Source organism: Tamandua tetradactyla, chromosome 4, assembly GCF_023851605.1.
Source record: "Tamandua tetradactyla isolate mTamTet1 chromosome 4, mTamTet1.pri, whole genome shotgun sequence".
Classification (NCBI taxonomy): Eukaryota; Metazoa; Chordata; class Mammalia; order Pilosa; family Myrmecophagidae; genus Tamandua; species Tamandua tetradactyla.
This window is the reverse complement of record NC_135330.1, coordinates 12,514,364-12,529,309: the sequence shown is the minus strand read 5'-3', so window position 1 is coordinate 12,529,309 and position 14,946 is coordinate 12,514,364. Positions and strand designations below refer to the sequence as shown.

The window sequence follows — 14,946 nt, the reverse complement described above, 5'->3', positions numbered from 1 at the left end:
AGAACTAGATCATCTCCCTGGAGATGTAATCCAATCAAGAGTGGTTGTTAAACTGGATTAGGGGAGATGTGTCTCCACCCATTTGGGTGGGTCTTGATAAGTTTCTGGAGTCCTATAAAAGAGGAAACATTTTGGAGAAAAAAAGCGATTCAGAGATTTGGAGAGAGCAGAACTACATAGCCACAAGAAGCAGAGTCCACCAGCCAGCGACTTTTGGAGATGAAGAAGGAAAATGTCTCCCAGGGAGCGTCATGAAACAGGAAGCCAAGAGAAGAAGTTAGCAGATGATGCCATGTTTGCCATGTGCCCTTCCAAGAAGAGAGAGGAACCCTGACTGTGTTCACCATGTGCCTTTCCACTTGGGAGAGAAACCCTGAACTTCATTGGCTTTCTTGAACCAAGATATCTTTCCCTGGATGCCTTAGATTGGACATTTCTATAGACATAATTGGGACATTTTCTTGGCCTTAGCTCTGTAAACTAGTAACTTATTATACTTCCCTTTTTAAAAGCCATTCCATTTCTAGTATATTGCATTTCAGCAGCTAGCAAACTAGATCAGTTGATTCCCTCATTCTTTCAGAAATCTGCTGAAAGTGTTGTCTGTTAGTAAGGACTTTCCAAACTATCCCATATAGAATAGGACCCTCACTCTTAGCATTCCTTATTTACTTTGACTTATTTTATTTTGAAAGGATGTGTGATTTGAAAGGATGTATGGACCCTAGAAAAGCCATGTTTTAATCAAACTCCCATTTTGTAAAGGCAGAATAATCCCTATTCAATACTGTATGTTTGAATCTAGAACTAGATCATCTCCCTGGAGATGTAATCCAATCAAGAGTGGTTGTTAAACTGGATTAGGGGAGATGTGTTTGTTTTTCTCCTTAGTATTTATTACCATCTGACATAGTATATATTTATTTATGAATTACTTATTGCTTGTCTCTGCATACTAGAATAATGACAGGGAGTTTGTCCATTCTGTTCATTGCCTATAATAAAATATATGCAATAAATTTATTTTAAGAACAGATTAATAGGTGCTCAATAAATATTTTAAAAAGGAATGGGCATCAGACTTCTCAGAATTTTATTGTCTTATCGACTTTCTGTGTTCAGGATAACATATTTTAAACAATAAATACATTTATAATCCTGATCAAGGGGGCTGGAGTGGGGCTTGGGTGAGCGAATAGGGGTCTTGGATCCCTTGAGAGCTAGGAGTTCTTAGACCTTAAAAGTGAGGCTTAGAGCACAACATTGTGACTGCAAGTAACAGCACTGAATTATATATTTGAGTGTGGCCAAAAGGGGAACGTTTAGGTTGCATATAAGTTACTAGAATAAAAAAAAAAGAGTGAGGCATGCTGAGGTGATGAGAAGGGATGGTAGTGGCCAACAGCAATGAAAGCAAATAGAAAATGTCACAGTGTCTCCACAAAAAGAGAACCATCATGAGAACCAACTTTTACTCACACTTGAGGCCCAGAGAGACTGTTGATCACCAACATCATCATCATCATCAGTAAGTCAACAGTGCTTGCCAATGCAAAATACACAGACAGATAGCTGCTCTGGTGGGCTGCTGGGGTAGAGAGAGTATCTGGGAGAAGTTGGGGTGCTACCAATTACAAGGGTAAGGGCTCAGCCCATTACAATTGCTGGAGTTTTCCTTTCTGAGTGTGGTGGCTGAGGAAGTATACATTCCACATGTGTTATTAGAAGAGCTAATACTAAAGAAAAGTGAATTTGTAGACTAATACTAGATCATTGTCAGAAAGCTACAGGCAGATGATATGGAATTTTACTTTTTCTTCTATTTAAGAATAATGAATAAATTATTACACAAGATCAAAAGATGAGTCTTGAGTCAACATTGTTCAACTTTGCTCAAATTACCTTGGTTTTTTAAAGTAATAAAAATATGAGCCCTTCCTAAGCATAGATTCTCCACATGCAATAGTAATGAAATAGACTCAATTCACAAATCTCTGGGTTCAATAAATGTCACATTTCTTTATTTTTCTAAATCAAATTAAGTCCATCACCAGGTTCCAACTTGTAAAAGCCCATGTGAAGTTCAATGTTAGTTTCTGTTCCTCTTCTAGATTGTAAAGGGACCTTGGGTTTGTGCAGTTCAGGAAAATGTGAGCAAGCTGAATTTGGGTCAATATTGAAGATGTCTAATGCCCAGACCTGGGAAACAACTTGAAGTTGTATGCCAGGTTAGCCATAGATATCCTAATTGATTAGCACTATGGGTAGAAATTATAATTGTAAAATCTTTCCATTTAGCCGTGATCTAAACTTAAAAGACTTGATCATAGAAAAGAGCTCAGGAAGGAAGAACCCTGTTGTGTCAGGTTCTTTGTATTTTAGCATATAGAGCTGGTCATTTCTGTCCTTAGAAAGGTAAGTGAAAGGAAATTGTAGTACTTTTACAATCCAGTGATTTTAGAAGCACAATTTACCCAGAGATCAGGGAATTTAAATGTATAGAGGCTCTGTTTCTGGTTCTGCTTGTTAAGAAGAAGCAAGAATCTTTCTGAGATATTCACAGGTTTGTTTTCCTGGAGCTATTTATTACAAATTCCTCCTAGAATATTCTTCCATTAAATATCCACTCCTATTTAATCATCCTGAGATGTAACTATCATTGGGGAGCATATATAACATATTTTGTCCATTCTATCTATAAAACACATATAATAGGAAACTGAATTTTTTCATTAAAATAGTAAATGAACTAATCAGCTATATACTAATCTGATTCATTACTCTGCAAATTGTGTAAGTTCTTCATTTTTAGTGAGAAAAGGGTGTAAAAAAAGGCTCATATCTCATGATCTACTTTTACTCCTTGTAACTAGCAACAAATATAGGGTGCCCACAGATTCTAATTTCAGCATAGTATGAAACTGATTCTTCTTGGGTATTCATAAAACTGTTTTCCTTCTCAGATCTTTCTACTTATGTGCCATTATGAATAGGAGGGGACAGATCTCCATGATACTGTGCCTTTTCAATTTCCCAAATCCTCTCCCATTTCTGTGAGATTAAACTCCTTTGGAACCATGCCATTTGCTTTTCACATTCTCTGACCACTTCCACTTGTGGACAAACCATCCTGAGAGCCTACATGCTTCCATTTTTTGAAATATAAATATTTCTAGTTCCAAAGCTTATGCAAAAAAAAAAAAAAACAAAAAACAAAGAAGAAAGAAAGAAAGAGAAACCACATGCATTGTTTATCTCTCTCCTGCAGTCAAAGAGTTTCCAGAGTAAGAAATTCTTTACTCTTCTTTTTTTGGGGGTAATGGGGGTGATGGTGGAGCAAATAGTGTGCATGTTGGTGTTATTGAGGAAGGTTAAAAGATGTTTTATTTCTTTCCTGATGAGGCTATAGAAGAAAAAAGAAAGAACCAGTTAATTTCTCAATAACTCGTTACCAAAATATATAAATAAATTTAGGAATATTAATTGCTCTTTAGCAGCCTGACCGCAACAGTCCTACCCCTACCAGGTTCAGAAAATATGAGCTTCTTAAGGTCGAACAAATGCTTTATCCTCTTCCCTGAATCCTGAGAAAAGTGCCTCATCCAGCACTTATAGGTGTTAAATAAAGGCTGATGACCAAAATAGAATCAAGTGACTACCAACGGCTGGCTTTCTCATGTGGATATTGTAGTTTGACCATCCCAGATTATCATAATTTATTCTTAAATTCTCATTCTCTAATTTCTTTATTTTCTTTGTATTCATTTAAATCTCCTTGGCTTTTCCAATTTGTATGCTGTATTCTTACTTCTGGCTTTAATGCACAAAGCTTTTAATCTTCAATGTCTCAATCTAAGCAGAGGGCTCTAGGATGGAATGAACCATCATAATGAGTTGATGAGAACAAGGGTCCTGGGATTTGGTTTTGAGTTTTTCAAGAGCTACCAGATGATATGATCTCAGATAACTTGAACCATATTCAATCTTATTTTCCATGTTGGTTGCAAATATAGAGAACAATTAGGCCTTACTTAATAAAAAGAAGAATAAGTTGTTGTAAGTTGTAGCAGCTTCTCATACATTTTAGGGACATGAATTTAGCCAGACCTCAGGAAGAAATTAGATCTTGGGACTGGGGAGTTTAAGCACCTTTTCTCATTTTTATTTGCCTGTGTTTCTTTCTGATATCTCTCTATATAATTCTTTTCCCCCCACAAGATTGGATGATTTTTTTGGTCACAGCTCTCATATTTACATGTTATAGTTCCAACTACATGGACAGCTTCTTTACATTTTTCCCTGTCATTCTTGTCTCTTTATCCTACCTCATTTTCTGCCTTATATTTCTCTCTTCAATCTCTATCTCAGACCTATTTCCATAATTTCTTTTGAGGAAATTAGAGTGATCCAGTTGGAATCAGATAAACTGTCTTGATTCAACCAACTTTGACCAGGGATGATGTTACATTATACACAGATGAATTTTGAAGACCAGATCATGTGAATTTGGTGTAAAAGCAGTTAACAATGAAGAAAGAATTTTGAGTTTGGAAGTTTCATAAAAATGTGTACCACATTTCTTTTCTACAGGAAGGAATTTATAAGGTTGCTTGAGGATTAGAGTAGACCTTGCATCAAAGAATACATTGCAAATTGTTTTTTATTATACATTTGAAGGTATTTTAAAGTTTATAATGCTAGATTTCGGCTCAGAACAAGTGTAGACTTGATATTGAGAGAAAAAGGATAGTTCATCCAATTGTGAAGTAAATAAAGCATTTCTAAGAATTCATGACCATGTGTCTCCCAAATTTTATTGCTTCCAAAATGGAAGGAAATTGTTATTTTATAAATCGAAATAAAGTTGTTGTAGGAGATAGAAACATGAACTGCAAGTTTGAAGTGGAGGCAGTCCTTCAGAATTTATTCATATTAAAATGGTAAGAGTGCTAATGGAGCTTAAATTCTGTTACATGTAGACATAGACAATGCTGGAGTTTAGGTAGTATTTATTTCTCAACATTGATTTCTTATTTATTGGATAATTGCTCTTTATTTTCTGACATTATGAAAATCAGGATAAACATTTGACAACAGAAGTGACTATCAGCTTTAAAGTAAAGCAAAATAAGTCATTGAGTTTCTTGGGGAGCTATAATTACTGTCATTGGGAAGAGAAGAGGAAGAGTAGCTGATATAACTTTAAACAGGTGGTTCAAAGAAGTTAGAGATGTTTTGTCATGAATATTGTCAGTTGGGATCATAGCTGCATCTCCTCTCATATTTCTAGTGGGGCTAGTGCAGCGATAATAAGCTACTGCCCCTGGCTTTGGAGCACCCCGTGCAGTAGAAAGAGCTGATAGTACTGGAATTGGTACAGAGAAAGCCTGGAGAGAACAGCTTGTGTCAGAAGTACTCCGGGCCTTGGGGAGATAGGCTATTATTCTTAAGATTATCTTTCTGTCCCTCCTATTACTATTTCATTAAAAGAACCATCTGGCCAAATTCCTGGTGTAGGTCTGGTAGAAAAAGCCAAAGAGGTCATTCTCGGGCTTTAAGTCTAGTCCTTATGTTAGACTGCCTGAAGGACATCTCAGGTGCCACATGTGAAGCAATCCAGGTCATTAAATCAGAACATCATGACTTATTTTGGGACAAATGTATTCATTTTCTTGAAGTATCATTTGTGTTAAATATATCCCATTAAGAATTTACAGTAGGAGACAGCTGGTTGAAGATTCAGGGTCCTGGTTCTCTTTTTTTACTATTACTGCTAACACCAGGCACATAAACTGGTGCCTGTTAAATGATAAATTAATGAACACCCTACTGAACATGTCCTTTTGCAGTGTGGCCCTGAGATTCATCTGTCTTATTTTTGAGCCATCAGCAATTTCTGAACCCTGCTCTGGTAAATGGCATTGTTCCCTGGAGATGCAAATGCATATTTTTTTTTTCTTGGCAGCTGAGATACCACTGCATTGCTTGTCTTGAGTTACAAATGGACAGATTAGTATTGGCCATGAGAGCAGACACTCCTTCTCTAGAGAGAGGGTCACAGGTAATAAGAGAGAAAACAAAGATAGAAGATATATTTAGGGTAAGAAAAGAGATTTGAAGGAATCCATATCAAAACACGGCGATATTCCTGGTAAGTGGGATGCTAGGTTATTAGTTAAGAATGAGGTGAACAGGACTAAAGGTTGGTGTTTGGAGAAGCCATTGTGGGGAATGTGGGAAAGGACAAAAACATACATCCTTCAAATATTTATTCGTATATTTCACATATCTGTGGTTTAATCAGGTCTCTACTCATATATCACCTTCTTAGAGAAGGCTTGCCAGTCCTGCCCTTTGATAATAATACCTGTATCACTCACTAAATCCTTGCTCTGTGATTTTTTATTAGAAATCATGTTTTAGCATGATGTATTTTTAAAATTTTTGTTTTTTTCCATAACATTTTATTTTTTATTTATATATTTATTTATAATCTCTTTCCCTATCAGGAAGTACACTTCATAAAAAAAGTAACCATTTATTTCAGCTGGGTCCTCTAAGAAATGGAATCTGAGTTGGAGTTAGAAATGCAAAAGATTTATTTTATATATATATTAGATATATTGCATACAATATACCCCTAGGTGTGGACCAAATTATCTCTATTTACCAAAGAGGACTATCAGGGTTATCAGGGTTATCAGGCTACCTTTAACAGGTGGGTGACGCAAGATGCAATTTGGTGTTTACTTTGAGATGCCATAACACACCTCTGGCCACTGGATCCTTAAAACTGAATGACAAACTTCTGAATTCTCGGAATTTATTTCCCGTATGTTTAACAAAGTCCTCCAGTGTGCTAGCCATCTCTTCCTCACCTAATTAACATGATATCATTAATATGATGGAGCAATGTGCTCTTTTGCGGAAATGGCCTATAGACCTTTGGAAAAGATGAAGAAACAGGATCTATCTAGGACATTCGGGAACAACTTCTGTATTCATGCTGCAGAACTGAGTCATTAAGGAAATCCCATTTCTTTTACAGTCAGGATGCAGATTACTCCAGAACCTATACCACTACAGTCGTCAGAAATCCATGCAATGAAAAAGCCACATTATCAGAAAGAAGCTGCCACTATTGCTGCTGCCTTCAGAGCCAAACTGCATCTTCTCTGAGCTGTTCTAAGGCCCTGCTTCTCAATACCCACAAGTAGGCACTGGATGGTGGGATCTCTGTTTAATGCTGCTCCTAAAAATATCAGTTCTTGTACTTGCAGGTAGACGTGGAAAAAATGGCAGAGATGCAGTCTCTGCTTCACTTTCAGCACCCAGATTTCACATACGTGTATCTGTCAGCTGAATAAAATCACATTCAGAACATTAGTTTCAAGGTAGATTGAGAAATGTAGTTTTTAACTTCCCAATCTCTGTCCTTCAGAAAGCCAACTTCGAAGGGTGAAGAGGATGTTGGGGACCCGTTTACCATGCTCATCTGACTAACTTTTATCAGATGTTTCTGAGAGGATTAAATGTAATAATGTATAGAAATGCCTAATTCAGTAGCCGTATGTAGTAACACTCAATATTGTTGGTTCCTCTTGCTTAAGCCACTTATCCATAATTCAAGAACTATGATTTTCTAGATCTAAATGCTATAAAATTAATATTCCAAATATGAATTTGCATTTCATTTGTCTGTGGATCCCATTTGAAATGATCTCTACTTGCTGTGATATGACTGTGTGTGGGATTATACCTTAGATGTGGGCTGTCCAACAAGGGAACCCCTAGCCATATGTGGCTGTCGTGCACTTGAAATGTGGCTAGTCTGAATTGAGTTGTGTTGTAAGTGTAAAATGCATGCTGGATTTCAAATACTTGCTAGGAAAAAGCCGATTAAATATCTCAATGATTTTTATGCTGATTACATTTTGAAGTGATAACATTTCAGGAATATTGGGTTAAACAAAATATATCATTACAATTAATTTCAACCGTTTAAAATTTGGCTACTAGAAAATTTTAAATTGCATATGTGGCTTGCATTGTATTTCTATTGGACAGCACTGCCTTAGATAAAGAACGTATAGAATTCTCCAAGGGAAGATCTGGGAAAGTCTCTGAAGGGGAACATACTATTGGGAAGGTAGCAGGACTCCTAACTGAACTCTACCCTCTGAGCTTTTGTTTCCCCCTAAGGAGAGTTTTCCTACCCCATTCTGAGATTTTTTTGTCTCTCTGGTCTTAATTTTCCATATTACTATAGAGATGGGGTATTTAAAAAATAGTTTCATTCCAAATATTATGAGAAACCATAAAGAAATATGAATACGTCTGAGTAAGATATTTGCTGGGTATTTTAGTTTCCAAGGCTGCTTAAGCAAATACTATAAAATTGCTTGGCTTAAACAATGGGAATTTATTAGCTCACAGTTTGGAGGCTGGGAAAATGTTCAAATCAAGGCATCATCAAGGTGATGCTTTCTCCCCAAAAACTGTGGCCTTCTGGGCGGGCTGCTGCTAATCCTTGGTTTCTGTCTCACATGGCAAGGCACAGAGCAGCTTCTCCTGGTCTCTTCCTTCTTTTCTGGATTTTATTTCAGCTTCTTGTTTCCTGTGGCTTTCTTTCTCTCTGTCTGAATTTCATTCTCTTATAAAGGACTCCAGTCATTTATATGAGAATTAAGACTCATCCTGATTGAGATGAGTCACATCTTCTCCCTCTCTGGGATTCTCTCTTGTTCAAATTCTCATTCTTTTATTAGGTCAAAAAAATCAATTGCCAGATTGTGCTACTTGAGCATTTCCTTAGGGCTGCATACCCCCCCAAAAGTCATTTCTTTTGAACAAATAAAACTCTCCCTAAGAGGAATTTTGGAGAATGTGATTTTCTTCATTTCATTACACAGAATAAATCGGATATGTTTAAAAAGTAAAGGTTTTCAATGTTAAGAAATTTGGCAAATATAATAAGGAACTTTATTGAGTCCCAAATCTCCTTAGCATAAGATAGCTACCCTCTAAATACACTTTGATTTAGCCTACCTGCAGCTTTCATCTTCATTTCTAATTCCTAGTTTCAGCATGGCAGGTTCCACCATGTTTTACATTCAATAGGACAGTCCATCAATTCAAGAACAAAGGCCAAGTCAGATTTCTCTCATTTTAATCTCCAGAAAGCCTTAACATTCTCCCTTGAGTGCAGGTTTCTTGAACTGAGGTCACAGATAGGCCATAGGTCATTTGTTATACACGAGCTAATCCTTTTTGGCTCATGTTATCAACTCTTCCCAGCTTTTCCAGTTCTCTTAACTGACCCCCTCTCAGAGACAATAGTTTAAAAAATTTAATCAATATAATATTCAGTGTTGTACTACCTTAAAATATATTGAGACTAGAGCATACTAGAAAATAATAATGAAAATAGTGTCCACTTATCAGCAAGTTATAGCTCCAAGTGCTTGATTTGCAATTAATGTGTTATACTTCTCATAACCACCAAAGAGATGGTATTATTATTTCCATATTACCATATTATACCAGGGAAATTTAGGCTTAGAAAGATGAAAGGATTTTCCTAAAACCACCAACATTCTAACTTCATCGATGTGACCTCAATGTCCCTACTCCAGCTCTTCCACACTATCCTGAGGTTTCTGGGCCATCACAGAAGCATAGGCTCTTGGAATTGAAGGGACTTCAAGCTCATCTCATCCTATACCTTCACTTTACAGATTTGTAAATTGATTGCAAGTGTCTCAGCTAATCAGAGCCATTCTGATGCTAAGCAAGACTTGCTCTAAAGTACTTTACATGTTCAGCGACATCCTGAAGGTAGAGTCATTAACGTGGCTTACCAAAAGGTTTGAAAGTTCCTTAGTGACTACTAAATGTAGGCAATTGGTTTTATGAGGTAGGTGCTCTCTCAGAGGAGGGTACTGCATGAGCTAATTTACCACCCACTCTTTATTTAAGTGAACAGTATATTACCATAATACACTGTTCATCTTCAGTTGCAAATGAAGGTCTTTAAGGAATGGGCCTTAAGGAAGGTGTTTAAGGAAGTGAGTAAACTTTAAAAGGAAAAGAATGCCAGGACCATGGGTAGTTGTCTTGCTTGTGAGCTTTGAACTGGGTGTCTTGGATACACCTGGGTTGTAAATCAAATGCCCAGCAATATAGTAAAATTTCAATTGTGGTTTGTTCTTTTTCCCTTCTTTTCCTATAGATCAGATTCTTTCTCCTTTCTTCCTCCCTTCCTCCTTTCCATGGATATTTCTTTCCTTCCATAGATATTTAATGGTAAAGTGTTTTTTTAGATGGAGCATGAAATTTGGCATTGAGTCACACTGGAACAGTCAGAGGTAATTTGTTTTTAAACATTTATTGACATGTGTAGTTGGATGCCCAGAATAACAGAACCTAATATTTTTCCTTTTGTTTTTCTTTTATTTGATTTGGCAGTAAGACAATATGCTATTTAAAAGTCCCAGTTATTTATGTGAGTAATAATAGAGAAAACATTGCTTTGGAGAAGATCACCTTTGTTTTTGGGAAGAAACATTTAAGGGATAAAATAGGGTTCCAAAAATATAAAGGAAGCTTATCCTGGAAGGAGTGAGGAGATGCACAAATTTTATGGCCTGTCAAAGACCCCAAATTCTTGCATGTTTGCAGCATAAGAAGGTCTCTGGGGAGGGAAAGTCATGAAAACATTCACAATAGTTCAAGTTGTCCGAATTAAGGACATTTGGAAGGGTAGGTTTCAGTAGCCCCTCCCTCCACCCCTCACTGAAGGGAGCTCCGTGATGGTTGGGGCGATTTGAATCAGGCTTATGGTCTTGCCTTTGCTTTATCTTGTTCTCGTTCTTTCAAAACAATTTTTAAACTAAAGCCTAAAGTCATCCCCATTTTCCACAAGGGAAGTTTTCCCCTTTGTAATAAGGTAAAGAGTAACCCCCCCACCTTACCCCCCAATTAATACCCACTTGAAACCTCAGAATGTGACCTTATTTGGAAATAGGATCTTTTCAGAAATGGTTAGTTTAATAAAGAAGAAGGCATCTTGGATTAGGCTGGGCCCTCACCTTATGACTGTTGTCTTATAGGAAAGTCACCTAGAAACACAGTCACACACACACATGAGAAAGTCATGTGGATACAGAGGCAGGTATTGGAGTTATAGTGCCACAACCTAGAGAACACCAAAGATTCCAAGAACCATAGAAGTTCAGACAGACACATGGGGGCAGTTTCTCCCTCAGGGCTTTCAGAAGGAGCATCACCTTGATTTAGGACTTCTAGTCTCCAGAAGTGTGAAGGAAAAGATTTATTTGTTTTAAGCCACCCTGCTTATAGTAATCCCTAGGAAACAAATATACCCTTCCAGAGGAAATAGAATTTCAGATAACTTTTAATTATCCATCTTGATGGCGCAAAGCAATTTAGAAAATATACTAGTCTCAAATCACCTACGGACCAGCTAGTTGCTTGACTTTGAACAGGTCCATTAAAATTTTCAAGTCCTAATCACATTATTTATAAAATGAGGACTTTGTGCTGGATCATCCACATTTCCCTTGTAGCCAAGTGATTATGCAAAAGACAGATCTGCACCACACTTTGGAGGTAAAGAGGGATAAAAGAGGCAAAATAGAACTCTAGTAAGTTAAAGGAGGAGAAGAAGAATTTGTAGAGAAAACACTCTGTGGCTCTGTTTTGAAACCGTATTATACTTAGCTTGCAGGTTTTTAAATATTGCATTGGTAAAAACAGCTTTATAAACTGTTGTTCAACAGATTTTTGACTCACAATTGTAACTATATGCCTGGGATTCCAAGAAACCCCAGTGTACACATTTCAGTAGGATCAAGTATGTGGGAATTTCACATGCAGAGAGAAACTTGAACACATTAAAATTCAGTAAAACTGAAATTGATGTCCACATTCAATCTATTTTATATGAGAGTGAGTGAAAATGGATTATTTTAAAAATTAGGAAGCAATAATATTGTACACACTTTTTTTCAAACTGTAGAAAAATTAAATGGCAATCCAAATGCTAACAACTGGTTAAAGATTAAATAAAAAAATTGGACATCCATATGGTGGAATACTTTGCAACATTTAAATATACTTATGAAGAGTTCATAATATTATAGAAAAATTTTCAATAGAATAAGGTATTATAAAAAAGCTAAATTGACTTTTTACATAAAATATTATCTTAGAGTAGATATCTTATCAAGAAAAAGAGAAATTAATGGAATAGGTAAGAAAGCTTGAAAACAGGAGTAACAATTTTTAAATGTCTTCTTGGTTTTGTTTTGGTTACAGTCAAATTTCAAAGATTAAAAAGGTGCCATTTGGTCAGGGAGCCCAGGATAGGAACGAGAGCCTTTAATTCTGTTATAGCTTAAAGTAATACCTGGATACATCCTAGAATATATTAAGCAGATAATCAAGAAGTATTGGCAAAGTCCCTTGAGGGATGGGACAAAAAATTTGAAACTATTGAACTTTACCATTGAGAAAACCCCTGATATAATATATAACTAGTATAATTTCAATGAAGATTATAATTTATTTTTAAGAATTTATTAAATTCCTAAAATCATACAGAAACATAAATAGCCAGTAATAGTCAATAAAAGTTTGAAAGGAGAAAGCATGTCAAGCATTAGGGACACCCAAATCAATACACCTAGCCCTTGATCTTGAGGCTTGCTCTAGTGAAGCTTATGTATGCAGCGGAGAAGTTTAGTCTACCTGTGGGTACATCTAAGAGTTACTTCTGGAGGACTCTTTTGTTGCTCAGATGTAGCCTCACTCTCTCTAAGTCCAACTCTGTAAGTGAAATCATTGTCCTCCCCCCTACGTGGGACATGACATACAGGGGTGAAAGTCTCCTTGGAGGTGTGGGAGATGGGACACGGACAAGCCTGGCCCTGGCACCATGAGTTCAGCAATAACATCCTGACCAAAAGAAGATAAAGAAGTGTAACAAATACGGTTTCAGTGGCTGAGAGAGTTCAAATAGAGTCGAGAGGCTACTTTGGAGGTCACTCTTATGCAAGCTTCAGTTGGATATTTTATCTATCATAACTTGCCAACCCCCAACCAAAACCTTTCCTGCCAATCCTAAAGAACATCTAGGGAAATATATAAGACTCTACAAAGGTTCCATGCACTAAGGTAACTTTCCAGATGCCTATAGCCTCCAGATGGGTCCCTGGAACAGATAAGCCATGAAACCTAGAGGGGCCCAACCTCCAGAACATCAGCTAGTTCCATCTCCCTATCCCATATTATTGACAGCCCCTTCCAACATGAAAGAGTTAGATTGGCATACCCCAAGTACCCCTAAAGAGTGGGATTGAAAGATCAAAGGTGATGGTGGAGTTATACAAAGAAGGTAGGGTTTAACAAATGAGTATGATTGCTGAATCATTATATTATATATTTCTTTTAGCCTCCAGTATTTAAAGCAGCTAGAAGGAAAAACCTAAAATTGTGGAATTGTAACTTATATCAAGCTCTGAAATGTTTTCTACTACTAATTGTTGCACTGTGCTTTGAAATTTATTACTTTTTTGTATGTATGTTATTTTTTATAAAAAAGAAAAAAAAAGTTGATTGTGATGATAAAAAAAAGTTTATTCCTTCTAGCCTCCAATGTTCTGGAGCAGCTAGAAGGAAAAATCTGAGATGATCGTATGGTAGCCCATGACAAACTCTTGGATTTGTCCTGAAACTACTTATTGAAGAGTGCTTTGAAAACTATTTCTTTTTTCTTTCTTTGCATTGTAGATATGTGATATTATACAATAAAAAAAGTTAAAAAAAAGATGCTATTTGACTAGAGCTGAAATGGACTCCTAAACACTACTGATCAACATGTAATTAGCATATATTGCTGACACCATGTGTCAACTATGTTAATTTATTCATAACTTGACATCTATAATAACACTTTAGGCACTGGTCCTATAGAAATTATTGAGGATTCAAAATTTTTTTTTTGCTGAGGTTGTTCATAAAAGTAGCAAAACAAAAATAAAAGCACAGCTGACAAACAATAGGAATGGGTAAATAAATAAGGGTATGTTAATACAATTAAACATTATACTGTCTGTTTTGCTTTTCTAAAGCTGCTGGAATGCAATATACTAGAAATGGATTGGCTTTTATACAGGAGATTTATTAAGTTACAGGTTTACAGTTATAAGGCTGTGAATATATCCAAATCAAGGCACCAACCAGAGGATACTTCTCAGAGGAAAGTCAGCCAGCATGTGGGACACCTTTGTCAGTTGGGAAGCCAAGTGGCTGGCATCTGAGGTCCTTGCTCCTGATTCGTTGTTTCCAGTTTCTGATTCCAGTGGCCTTCTCTTCAAGCATCTGTGGGCCCTCACTTAACTTCTCTGGGGAAAACTCTGTATTTCAACTTCTAGATTCCCTTGTTTTTCTCCAGGTTCTGGCTATTTCTGAGTCCTTGCTTAGCGCCCAGGGTATTTCTGTCTGTCTTCTCTCCATCATGAGTGAGCTCTCTTAAAGGACTCTGGTAATTGGATTAAGACCCACTTTGAATGGGTGGAGACACATCGCCATGAAAACAATTTAATCGAAAGGTCCTACTCATAAAAAGTCTATCACCAAAAGACTGGATTAAAAGAACATGGCTTTTCTGGGGTACATTACACTTTCAAAACACACTGTCATAAAACACTGAGTCTTAGTTTTCCAAGGCTGCTATGATACATCCCACATAAGGGTTGCCTTAACAGTAGGAATGTATTGTCTCGTGGTTTTGGAGGTTGGAAGTCCAACATCAATGCGCTGGCAGGGCTTGCTTTCTCCCAGCTTCTGCAGCTGTCCAGCAATTCTCTGCCACAGCCATCTCTCTCTTTTTTTGTCTGCTCCTCCGATTTCCACTGACTGAAT

The 14,946-nt window shown here is 36.8% G+C and overlaps 1 protein-coding gene across 1 annotated transcript in view; it reads right to left on the bottom strand.

Moving 5' to 3' along the window:
• Positions 1 to 3,313: 3,313 nt before the first annotated feature.
• Positions 3,314 to 14,946, bottom strand: part of LOC143678791 (olfactory receptor 10J1) — a 98,722-nt gene continuing 87,089 nt past the window's right edge. The window contains exon 6 of the mRNA XM_077155725.1: positions 3,314 to 3,403. Coding sequence (XP_077011840.1) covers positions 3,359 to 3,403 — 45 coding nt within the window. The 3' untranslated portion in view covers positions 3,314 to 3,358. The remainder of the gene's footprint in view (positions 3,404 to 14,946) is intronic.